The 13,546-nt window shown below is 39.9% G+C and overlaps 1 protein-coding gene across 1 annotated transcript in view; it reads left to right on the top strand.

Annotated features, from left to right (window-relative positions):
• The window catches only part of LOC130930659 (SLIT and NTRK-like protein 3), a 69,011-nt gene extending 57,265 nt beyond the window's left edge, over nucleotides 1–11,746 (top strand). The window contains exon 6 of the mRNA XM_057858658.1: nucleotides 8,271–11,746. Within this exon, the coding sequence (XP_057714641.1) occupies nucleotides 8,271–9,278 (1,008 nt within the window). The 3' untranslated portion in view covers nucleotides 9,279–11,746. The remainder of the gene's footprint in view (nucleotides 1–8,270) is intronic.
• Nucleotides 11,747–13,546: the final 1,800 nt, after the last annotated feature.

The raw sequence follows: 13,546 nt of genomic DNA, 5'->3' as shown, positions 1-13,546 counted from the left end.
AGGGAACTCTTTAATGCGCTTTTTCTGGGTCTAAGAGACTAGAGATACAGTGGGGCAAATAAGTATTTAGTTAACCACTAATTGCGCAAGTTTTCCCACTTGAAAATATTAGAGAGGCCTGTAATTGTCAACATAGGTAAACGTCAACCATGAGAGACAGAATGTGGAAAAAAAAAAACAGAACATCACATTGTTTGATTTTTTTTAAAGAATTTATTTGCAAATCATGGATGAAAATAGGTATTTGGTCAATACCAAAAGTTAATCTCAATACTTTGTTATGTACCCTTTGTTGGCAATAACGGAGGCCAAACGTTTCTGTAACTCTTCACAAGCTTTTCACACACTGTTGCTGGTATTTTGGCCCATTCCCCCATGTAGATCTCCTCTAGAGCAGTGATGTTTTGGGGCTTTGGGTCATTGGGCAACACGGACTTTCAACTCCCTCCACAGATTTTCTTTGGGGTTGACATCTGAAGACTGGCTAGGCCACTCCAGGACCTTGAAATGCTTCTAACGAAGTCACTCCTTTGTTGCCCTGGCTGTGTGTTTGAGATCATTGTCATGCTGAAAGACCCAGCCACGTCTATTCTTCAATGCCCTTGCTGATGGAAGGAGATTTTCACTCAAAATCTCTCGATACATGGCCCCATTCATTCTTTCCTTTACGCAGATCAGTCGTCCTGGTCCCTTTGCAGAAAAACAGCCCCAAACCATGATGTTTCCACTCCCATGCTTCACAGTGGGTATGGTGGTCTTCGGATGCAATTCAGTATTCTTTCTCCTCCAAACACGAGAACCTGCATTTCTACCAAAAAGTTCTATTTTGGTTTTATCTGATCATAACACATTCTCCCAGTCCTCTTCTGGATCGTCCAAATGCTCTCTAACGGACCTGGACGTGTACTGGCTTCACCAGGGGGACACGTCTGGCAGTGCAGGATTTGAGTCCCTGGCGGCGCATTGTGTTACTGATAGTAGACTTTGTTACTGTGGTCCCAGCTCTTTGTAGGTCATTCAATAGGCCCCCCTGTGTGGTTCTGGGATTTTTGCTCACCGTTCTTGTTATCATTTTGACGCCACGGGGTGAGATCTTGCATGGAGCCCAAGATTGAGGGAGATTATCAGTGGTCTTGTATGTCTTCCATTTTCTAATAATTGCTCCCACAGTTGATTTCTTTACACCAAACGTTTTACCTATTGCAGATTCAGTTTTCCTAGCCTAGTGCAGGTCTACAATTTTGTCTCTGGTGTCCTTCGACAGCTCTTTGGTCTTGGCCATAGTGGAGTTTGGAGTATGACTGACTGAGGTTGTGGACAGGTGTCTTTTGTACCGATATTGAGTTAAAACAGGTGCCATTAATACAGGTAACGAGTGGAGCCTCGTTAGACCTCTTTAGAAGAAGTTAGACCTCTTTGACAGCCAGAAATCTTGCTTGTTTGTAGGTGACCAAATACTTATTTTCCACTCTAATTTGGAAATAAATTATTTAAAAATCAAACAATGTGATTTTCTGTTTTTTTCCCCACATTCTGTCTCTCATGGTTGAGGTTTACCCATGTTGACAATTACAGGCCTCTCTAATCTTTTCAAGTAGGAGAACTTGCACAATTGGTGGTTGACTAAATACTTATTTGCCCCACTGTACGAGCGGCCAACACATGACACACTGACTCGATTCGCCGCCGCAGACTCACGCACATCATCCGCTGCAATATTATTATTACAAGAATAAATAGTAAATATTGATAGGGGAGAATTGGAAAATTTATGAGAAAGAAGACATAATACTGTATTTCAAAATGAATTTTAAATGATACTAGAGAAAAATGCCAAATTTAAAAGATTAAAAATTAGAATGTTTTGATGAAAAATATTCATTCGAATTAAGTCCAAGTACAGTATTCAAATTTAAATTGTCAACATTTGACCAGAAATAAACTCTCACCCTTTTATGGGAAAAAGATGTCTGATTATGAGTGAAAAACAGGCAGTTCATAAAGAATAAAGTCATCATACGGCAGCTATAAAGTTGAGCCTATGCTGAGAGTTTGGAGAAACTTGCACAAAAACAAAACCTTGGATGACATTTTGCTGAATGTCAGAAATCTCAAGTTTAAAGTGGCCTTAATTAAGACAAGTAAAAGTACCAGCTCCTGCCTTGAGTCCACCGTGACACTGCAAAAATGAATGTCGCACTACTTTAGAAATGGTAAAATACGGAAACAGAAGAAAAAAAACACACCATTTTGTCCGAAAGGAGATCGCAGCAGGAAGTCTTGCAGGGTGCAAATTTGACTAGAAAAAAAAAAAAAAAACAGGAAGTCCAACAATAAGAAGCAAGTTATGCCACTACCTCACTGTGGTCCAAATTTAACAAAAATATTGATCACGTTATTTTCTGAGAATAGTGTTAATTTTACAAGAATATGAACTTAATGCGGGGTAACAAATATAGAATTTTTCAAGACTAAAGTCAAATCATTATAAGGAAAAAGAAAGTTATAATGGGACTAGAGTAAATACTCAAAATTCGTATATATTTGTATATAATATGTACTTTTCTCAATTTGTCAGAGTACAAACAGACTTATCCCTTCATAGGGCAAGTGACTAACAATTTTTTTTTTTTTAAATCTTATAAATACCTGGCGTCAACATTTGTGGACATCGAATTTTGGATCATGTAGGCCACAATATTAACATTCGGTATAAAAGTGTGACCTACATGGCCTAAAATGTGCTATCCAGATATGTAATTTTGAACTGTAATTTTGTTTTTGGGGATTATTAATCGTTATTTTTATATACAGCTTGGGGCAGAGCAACTTACTTATTTAAATTTGGCGCCCTGAAACAATGGTTGCTCTGAAGATGGTAGGGATGGACTTATTTCAGAGGGTGGGGCTTAAAGTTTAGTTCTCAACGTGCATTATTTATCTTGTGTTTATTTTTCAGAAACCGTAGTGAGCATCATGGTGTGTACGAAGTTGGAACATGCTTTCGCTGTTGAGGAATTTTTTTTCAAGCGGTCGCTCAATCGTTGCAAGGCAACATGCATTCTGTAGACATTTCAATATTATTGTGGTCATGTTCCTGGCTGGCAGTCGATTGTTTCATGGGTAAAAAACTTCAGGGAATCGGGTGATGTAACGAAAAAGAAACCTGGCCTCCCAAAGCGCCTCACATGCATTTTTTACGAGCATTAAAATTGTGTGACTTAAGTTCCTGCAGCATAGCTAAATTGTAGGGATGAAATTTCAATTCTTCATGGAGGATTCCTCTCACAGAATGAGCAGACAACCCAAGAGCAGATGCGGGATCACAGATCACAAAACAGATTGTCTCACCGCGTCGATGTTTTGGGTGTCCTTGCTGTTCGTGGGAGGCCAGGTTTCTTTTTCTTTACATCACTCATTTCCCTAAAGTTTTTTACCCATGAAACAATCGACTGCCGGCCAGGAACATGACCACAGGAGGCAATATTGAAACATCTACGGAATGCATGTTGCATTGCGATGATTGAGCGACCGCTTGAAAAAAATGCCTCAACAGCGAAAGCGCGTTCCAACTCCGTCCACTCCATGACGCTCACTGGGGTTCCTGAAAAATAAACACAAAATAAATAATGCACGTTAAAAACCAAACTTTAAGCCCCACCCTCTCAAATAAGTCCATCCTTACCATTCTCAGAGCAACCATCGCTTCAGGGCGCCACACTTAAATAAGCAAGTTGCTCTGCCTCACCCTGTATTTGTATTTATAAATAAAGTTATAAATTAATAAAATGTTCACAAAAACAAAATAATAAAAAACAGAAGTGCACTCTGGTTACGACCCCGAATTACACTCTAAATTTGATTGTTTGATGGATTGATTGATTGAATTAAATTTTATTGTCTTTAAATGAGAGCTCAAAAAGGATTAGGATTTCACTTCCAATCAGTGCGGCTCTTTTCATTCCCTTTAAATATGGCACAGCAGTCTCAGATTTCATAGTTACTGTACATCACATGAACAAATAACTATTTCAAGTAAAACACATTTTTTTGCAAAATTTTGGGAATAAAGTACCTTTTAAGTTTCAACAAAAAATAAGCGACATTACAGCGGCCGTAGTCTTGCACCGTGAAGAGAAATGAGCATGATTTGTGCAAAGCCATTTTCACGCATTATTGTCACACAGATGAGTTGTATGATGTAATCCCTTTGACGCGTAATCTGCTTTAGACTTCTCGAATGGAATTTTCCTCGGACGCACGATCGATATTTCACAACGGCAAAGTGGATTAACGCACCTACACTTCTGGTCTAATTTTAAACTCACGGATGGCTCTGTCTTTATTGTAAAAGTGAAAGATTTCTCTTGTAGTACACTTGTGAAGGCGCCGCTTTAAAGGCAACACTTGAGAGGCGTACAAGTTGTCTGCTCGCTTCTTAACATCTTTTATTGATGGCAAATCACGCTTTTTATAGCTGCGCCGTAAACGCCGGTGCTCCGCTGTTTCCGTGACCCTGGAGTGGCATTATTTACATTTTGAAGTGGTCTTCAAACTAAAGAAAAAAAACATGGTCATCATGCAATGTTCTGATCGACCTGCACTCATTTTGCGCATATTTACACTCATTAAGTATAATGGAGTAAATATTTCTTCCATGTGCTTTAAACGCAAACTGCCAGTTCATGGTTCAGTCTGAAGTCAAATGGCTGGCATTTAAAAATAATAATAATAATGTGTTTTGCTTTTTCGTAGAGCATTATCTAGAGATTTCTTCAGGGATCCTCGAAACACTTGTACCTGAAATCATTTCCTATTAAGTGAAATGAATGATTAATGATTTAATTCAATCCAACCTTGCCCTCTAACTACACAGCATTAAAAAAATACTACAGTAAGGTCATAATAAAATTGAATGAACAGAATCTAATCGTTTTGGTTACAGTGCATCAATTGATTGGCTGTTGTGTGGCTCTTGTCGAGGGGCCATCTCAGGGCATTATAAGACAGATGTTTACACTGCTCATTAGAGTTGTGACAATTAATGTAAATGGTGTTATATCGTGATACTTTGTATCCCAAAAGGTTATCGATATACTCCTGCCAAGAATCGATATATCGTTGGGGCGCTTACAGCTTGACCACCATTGGCGCCCAATTCGTTTGAAGTGGTAGGGGTCTCAGCTCAAACGGATTGGACGTCTACTTGTGATAGACTGATTCCAATTCACAGCAGGAGGATGAAAATAGCTTGTTTTCCTGTTTACTAGTTGTTTGGTAGAATGATTTGCTGTCCAATGTATCGATATTTGTTGTATCACCTATCGTGAAATCATCGTTATCGTGGGCTTTGTATCGTATATCATATCGTATGGTGAGTTACCAAGAGGTTCCCACCCCTACTGGGAACGTTCATTCATTTGAAACCAGAGCATTCACAGTCATTCTGTCCGATTTTCAGGGCATTTACAGGTCATTTGCTGTTCATTTCAGGGCATTTGCAGGTCATTTCCTGTTGAGTTCGAGTCACTGCCTATTCATTTGAGTGATTCCCAGGTCACCTCTTGTTCTGTAATTCAAAATAAACAGGAAGTGACCCATAAAATACTCCAAAATCAACAGACGGTAACTGAAAATCAACAGTTAAATGACCTTTAATGGCCCAAAATGACCTCATTGCCTGGCATTAGCTGCCACTGACGCCCATAGACATTCAATTTGTTTGAACTGGGAGGGTGGCAGCAAATGAATGAATGCTCCGCCCAAATGCGTGATGGGAAGTTGGGCAACCATGACTGTCAGTGGTGGCTGCAAATGGTATACAGTATGTTCTGCGTTGTGTTCAATTGGGCGTGTTAAGAAAAAGAACGCCCCCTGCTCTGCCCAAATGCATGATGGGAAGTTCGGCAACAACGACTGTCAGTGGTGGCTGCAAATGGTATGCAGTGTGTTCTGCGTTGTGTTCATTTAGGCGTGTTAAGAAAAAGAACGTGTCCTGCTCCGCCCAAATGTATGATGGGAAGTTGGGCGAATGTTAAGAAAAAGAACGTCTCCAGCTCCGCCCAAATGCATGATGGGAAGTTGGGCAACAATGACTCTCAGTGGTGGCTGCAAAGGGTATTGCAGTATGTTCTGTGTTGTGTTCAATTAGGCGTGTTAAGAAAAAGATCGTCTCCGGCTCCGCCCAAATGCATGATGGAAAGTTGGGCAACCATGACTGCCAGTAGTGGCTGCAAATGGTATACAATGTATTCTGTGTTGTGTTCAATTAAGCGTGTTAAGACAAAGATCATCTTTTGCTCCGCCCAAATGCATGATGGGAAGTTGGGCAACCATGATTGTTAGTAGTGGCTGCCAAAGCTTAAGCCAATAAAAGGCACGTTCCAGTGAACACCTGTGTCCACTTGCATTTCTCTGCCTTATCGCTCTCAATGTGCTAAAACGGCGTCATTGTAAACTGTTTGAGGCAACGCGTGAATGGGTCATTCAGTCCATGCGTTAATTGTGTCAAATATTTTAAAGTGATTCATTGAGAAAATTAATTACCGCCCGTTAACGCAATAAATTTGACAGCCCGCGTAAAAAAATATCAAAATGGCTCACCTCCTCGTCCTCTGAAGGACCATGGCCCTGAAGGACCATGGCCCCCAACATGTTTACTGCACATGAAATGTGAATGGCTTCACCTTGCTGGCATTAAACTGGTCTTTTGGACGTCCGCGCAAGTTGATCCATTCTTCACATTTTTTCCTCCGAGTTTTTGGTTCCGGGAAATGTATGAATAAAACATCCTTCATAAGTTGTAATGTGTAGAGTCGTTTCTACAAGTTCCATAGCAACCGTGTTTGATTGGCATGTTCTTTTTGAAAGATTACCGGAGAAAACAAGAAGAAATAACATGGTTTGTATGTGAGGGCGTGTCTATAATGTCCCACTTCCGTGTTATAATGGCGACGTCACGGTCTAAAAATAGCATTCGTGCAGTACCCTGTTACGGTCTTCACCTGCCCTTTAAGTGGTTTTAACTCAACTTTTTTAAGTAAACTGGACTTCAGTTGAAGTGAATACAGTATATTGAAGAAAACATTTCTTGAAGCGGGGTTCAAACTTGAATCAGTACAGTGGCAGCGAGATTCAATGACAACTGAGCTAATCACTCGCCTGGCTGACTGCCGACATGATAGCACGTTCTTTTGAAGGCTTCGGGAATGAAGTTAAGGCTAAGTTCACACAACCTATTATTTCAAGTTCAGTTAACTCAGAAAATGATATTGCCCACAACTCATGTAATGAAGTTTACAATATTAACTTGACAAATTGAGTGGAATATTCAAAATAACAAGTTACTTAAGAGAACTTAAGAGCTGGATTTATGTCTACTCATACCTCAAATCTTTGACTTATCGCCTGCCATTGACAATGATAGACGTCCAATTTAGTTAAACTAGGAGCCCTGACTATGGATGCTCATGTTTCCGTGCGATTGACGGCGCTTAATGTCCATTCCATTTTGACTGGAAGAGACTGGCAGCGAATGTTTGCTAAAACCTAATCAACAGAGGATACGGAAATTCCGTATTGGCCCGAATATAACACTGTGTTTTTTGCATTGAAATAAGACTGAAAAAGAGGGGGTCGTCTTATATTCGCGGTCTAGACATTATACCCATTCATGAGGCTATTTGGTGCCAGATATCATTGAAGCGATGTTCTGTCATGACAGATCTCAGCTACTCTCAAGTTTAACCAGTTTGCATTATTTTATTGCAATGTTTTTCCCTATTCAGATTTGTTTCAAGACTACAGTTACAGTTAGACTTCACTTTGATGGTTAATACAGTTATTGCAATTTTGTTGTTTTATCACAATAGATTGGTTTATTTACATGTCAAAAACCAGAAGCCCTTCATTTCCGAATGTGATTGCACTTTAGTTTACATATTTAAATGCCCAGATATTAAGATTTGAATGAGGCAAAATAATATGCTTTTTCTCTCAAATACATTGTTATAATCATTTGTTTCAGATGTACTGTAATTATTTTCTGTATAAAAATTATTTTGGTGTTCAAAAAGTCTTTTTTCCAAACTTGAGTCTTGAAAAAGAGGGGGTCGTCTTATAACCAGGGCCGTCTTATATTCGGGCCAATACAGCACATGATATACCATGAAATAAAAATCTAATGGGGAAATAATGAGGTTATCAAAAACAATGTCATTATTTTTGGTCTCGGAGGCTAATATATGCTGCCGTGTGCTGTACTTTTCCAGGTGGACCTGCAGCAGAACCCGTGGGAGTGCAACTGTGAAGCGGCGCCTCTAAAGCGCTGGCTAGAGGGTCTCAGCGCTGTGGTAGTAGTGGGCGAGGTAGTGTGCCATTCACCCGAAAAAAACAAAGGTGTGGACCTGCGCTCCCTCTCCATGGATCTACTGTGCCCAGAGCTGGAGCCCCAGGAGGACCGAGAGCAGCGTGCGGTCACTTCCACCGCGCCCGACGGAGGCACGTCGCTCGGCCGCCCCGAACCAGAGTCGGGTCCACGGATCCCACCCGGGAAGGATTCCATCCCGCTTTCCGTTCTGGTTCTCAGCCTCTTGGTTCTGTTTGTGTCAGCGTTCTTCGCGGGTGCGGCGCTCATTGCGTATACCCTGAGGCGACGGGACAAGTTGCCGTTCCGTCGCCAGGGTGAGGTGGATCTAGCCGGCATCCAGATGGAGTGCGGCATCTTCACCGAGGGAACGCACCATCATCACCACCATCACCATCACCACGGATTGGCCGAGACCCCGCCCCAACACAACCACGTCTACGACACCATCTCGGTGGCCAAAAGCCCCGAGGAGAAGAAAGGTGGGGTGCCTGGCGAATATCGCTCCCCGACAGAGAAAGAACGTGAATGGACCCTCCGGGTTAGCTCGTCCCCCATCAGCACCGTGGCCGGCACTGTTGGACCGCTGGCACCTGGCCTCCACGAGAACGGCATCCTTTGCCCAACTGTTATTGACAGCCAGGGCCCCACACCCAAGGTGGAACTGGTGGACTGCCTCTTTAGAATCCCCTCCCCTGACTTCCGGGACCTGGCGGACAGGTACGCCAGACCGCCGCCCCGCTATCCCCACCCGCAGGATGCCCAGCTGCAGGACGTCGCCTCCGCCGTCGGGTCACAGACGCGTGCGGTCACCACGGTCTCTGCCGGGACCGAGCAGCTGGGCGAGCAAGGAGCTCGACTGATGACCACACCGGACTACATGGAGGTTTTGGACCGCTCTTACCAATTTTAGCTGCCTACCTCTTCTTTGGAGGTTCTGTACAGAAGCTGGCGAGGAGCCCGTTGGGCGGGGGGACTGCACTACAAACTACAGTATTCCTGGATAACAAGCTGGGTCACTTTTTTTTGCCCTGCGAGGATTAACGGTTGGTTTCCCGGATCTCCGCTTGAAGGGATGACTCGGGCTGAGCTTTGGTTGGGAAAGAGTTGAAAGGTTTTCACGCCGATGGCAGCACTTTGCAACATTTAATGCGGGAGTCGGGGAAATCACAGCTAAAAGTGCCTTAGCAACGAGCAGCCAGCAAGTGTGGGCAATGCTTATTTTTCTAATGAATACAGATCTACAATATTTATCTAAGCCACTACAGGATGGATGGAATGACCAATCAGATTGGAAGAGGAGGACCTCAAAAAATAAAACTGAAAGTGGAATGTTTATATTTTTTGTGTCATCCCATTAAAATCCTTTCCATTTGAATTGGGTATTAGGCTGCAAAGTGTGGAGATGACATTTTTATTATTATTATTATTATTATTGTGTGAATGCTGAAGAGCTCATTGAGGGTTATTTTTCTACATTCACAAAATTCTTCGTGGTCATATCAAAGATTGTTTATGACAAAATTCCACAATTTAGGATGAGATTTTGCAAATCTACATAAACCTTTGACATTTCTCAACCAGGGGAGTGTCAGAATTTTCCACATTCCCAAATTTCCCACAAATGATGCAAATTTAATGCCATATCCCCAAATTTAGATATTCTAGAAATGTGACAAACCCTGCTGTAGTTGTCATCAATTGAAAATATTATAGTCTCACAACGGGAATTTTTCCCCATTTACCAACCTAACCCTTTAAAAAGCAAGGGATTATTTTTTTGCAAACAAAAAAATCTATCTGTCCACGCTGTCCACAACTGGAATATAAGTATGGCCTGCATGAGCCAAAATATGATTTTCACACATGTAATTAATATAATGATACCGATTTTTTAACTTATTAACTAATTATTAATCTTTGTGTTTTATATATTTTTATGAATAAATAAATCATAAATTAATTAAATGTTAATTAAATACAAAATTCGTCAACTTAAAATAAACAAAAACAGAAATACACACTGGTTATGGCAACCAATAAGAATCTCAAAGCAACACTTGGTAACTTTTCAGTTTTATTCGATTTTAGCGACACCGGTGGACAAAAGCGGTAGTGTTTTTCCTTAAGGAAAACTGCGTTTCCCATGAGGACCAGCGCACACTCGCATAGTGTCGTAAAATCATGATGGTCACCTGCAAATGGATTAAACAACATTTCGGTTTCCAGCGGCTGTGTGAAAGATGGTAATAAGGTTAAACAATAGCATATGACGGTTAGCAACTCGTTAGCAAATCGTCAGCGCTGACGATTTCAGGGGGGTTCACGCCAGCGAATGAAAGCCGGGCCAATGTTTATTCTGTATATCCTGGTAGCTGCCCTTTATTTTTCCTCCTCAGACAAAACTTTTTGTCTGTTGCTCTGCCATCTTTGCAAATCTCACGCAAAAAAAGCATACACTTCCATCTTTATAATGAATGGGAAAAGGAGGAATTGACGTATGCCGTAAAGCAGTCAGCACATTTGTAGGTTTTTTTTTGTGTGTGTGGCAGAGTTCCTGCCACCCTCCTCAAAGTCAATTAGTGCCGGTGAAAGTGATACAGACTCCCTTTAAAATAAAAAGAGGTGTCATTCAACTAGTTTTCAGTCGACATATCATCACAAATGTTATGAAAATAGTTTATAAAGGATGAAAAGTTACCTAGTGTTGCTTTAAGTTGATTTTATCGATTTTTATATATATTAAGGGTGTCAAAATTATCGCGTTAATGGGCGGTAATTAATTTTTTAAAAATTAATCACGTTAAAATATTTGACGCAATTAACGCACATGCCCCGCTCAGACAGATTTAAATGACAGTACAGTGAAATGCCCACATGTTGTGTTCTGTGGAGTTTTGCCGTCCTCTGCTAGCGCTTGGGTGCGACTGATTTTATAGGCTTCAGCACCCATGAGCATTGTGTAAGTAATTATTGACATCAACAATGGCGGGCTACTAGTTTATTTTCTGATTGAAAATTTTACAAATTGTATTAAAACAAAAACATTAAGAGGGGTTTTAATATAAAATTTCTATAACTTGTACAAACATTTATCTTTTAAGAACTACAAGTCTTTCTATCCATGGATCGCTTTAACAGAATGTTAATAATGTTCATGCCATCTTGTTGATTTTTTGTTATAATAAACAAATACAGTCCTTATCTACCGTATGTTGAATGTTTATATCCATCTTGTGTCTTATCTTTCCATTCCAACAATAATTTACAGAAAAATGTGGCATATTTTATAGATGGTTTGAATTGCGATTAATTGCGATTAATTACGATTAATTAATTTTTAAGCTGTAATTAACTAGATTAAAATGTTTAATCGTTTGACAGCCTTAATATATACTTATATATATTAGTATATATTTTACAGTATTTAACTCATTGCCTGCCATTGACAGCAATACACACCCAATTCATTCAAACCAAGAGGACTGGTTGTGAATAGACAGTCAATGGCATTCAAGGTGCTAGTGGTCCAATCAATTTTGAACCCCCCCAAGGCAAAACTAATTGGACGTCCAGTACTGTCAGTCGCAGCCTTAGTTAAATGAGTTCCCAGTCAAAGGTCAAACTATTTTTCAGTGTTGCATATTTTCCCTAATCAAATAAATGAGTGTAGATATTTTTCATACGTACCTAATCTATTCCAAATACTCAAGCCCTTCATCCCAAATTCTTACTTTCCCCAGGATACCACATTTTCCATAACAAAATGATCTAGATGATATTCTACGCTTGCTCCTTCAACTTGCCTCTCCATTTTGTCACATTAACATGAGAACATCTAAAGTTGATCATTTTTCATTTCAAAAAGTAACTGAAATCCTTGATTAAAAGGCCTCAACACTTATTTCAATCTTACTTTGTGGCATAGCAACTGAAAACATGTCATCAATTTCACTAGTAAGAACCGCAGCATTGCATTTTATCATTATTTTTCAAAAGTCTTGCGTCCGTCATTTCCAAAATTTAGAAAATATATCTATATACTCTCAGTTCAGCATCAGCTCTTTAGCATTCACACTATTTCTAAAGCCTTTTTACGTAATTACTTGCGTTGATTTTGAATGCCAGCCTACAGTGGAAGGACACTGCGGTGGTGGATTCATATGGACTATCTATAAGGACCTCAGCTTCATGTTTCCATTGAGGGTTTTTTTTTTTCTCAAAAAATATGGACCAAAGTAGGACTTTTTTGAAAACAGACCAAGAAAATGGACAAAACCTCTCAACTAGCGATGATTCTCCTTTTTACGTGCTCATCTCTTACAAATAGTAGAGGCAGTTGTGAATATATTTATTCTTTGTTTTTTTTCTGGGTTGTTGTAAGGGATCATGTCACTATCTTGAGTGTATAGTATGATTCTGCATTTGCTTCAGACGCCTTCTTCTTCTTCTTCTCGCCGGCCCGACAAGTACAATAAAGGGTGCTACGTGAACGCAATTGTGTGACCGCTTTCAGCACCGAAATTTTTCTCATTGCAAAAACATTCCACAAGGTTAAGAAAAATAAAAACTTCCTTTTAGTCATGCTAGCTACAGATTTTAAGTCGATATAATACAAATTCCTATTTTCTCTGAAGTAATTTGTTTGAGTATTCCTAACTCATTTTATCAATCTAATGTTGTGAATTTGATTAAACGAGTTGAATTCACTTGCATGACCAAGTTTGTGGGCCATACTTAAATTTCTGAGTAAACTCAACTTGAAATGGTACAGTGAAGTTGCGTGAATTTAGCCTTTACTTCACTCCCGATGCCTTCAAAAGAGTGTGTGGGTAGTTCAGCTCAGTTCTCAGCAAACTCTACTGCAATTTTGCTGGCCTGGGTTTGATTTCCGCTTGTGTAATAAATTGCAGTCTAGTTTACATAAAAAGATGTTTACTTTCAATTGTTAACTTGAAACCTGAAGAATTCATGTGAAATGGTTCAACTTAACATTTCAAGTTAAGGGTTAGGTTAACTTTTTAAAATGTTATATCACCAAAACGAATGGAGAAATTTTCAAATTTTCACACATTCTTCCAAATTCCTTGACCAATTCATATCATTTCAATGTACATGTAAAATGATCTGCTGTTCAGATCAGCTCAGATTCAAATGGATTAAAAAACGAAGTCCTTCAAC

This window comes from Corythoichthys intestinalis, chromosome 15 (genome assembly GCF_030265065.1).
Source record: "Corythoichthys intestinalis isolate RoL2023-P3 chromosome 15, ASM3026506v1, whole genome shotgun sequence".
In the NCBI taxonomy this organism is placed as follows: domain Eukaryota; kingdom Metazoa; phylum Chordata; class Actinopteri; order Syngnathiformes; family Syngnathidae; genus Corythoichthys; species Corythoichthys intestinalis.
This window is presented reverse-complemented; position numbering and strand designations above follow the sequence as displayed.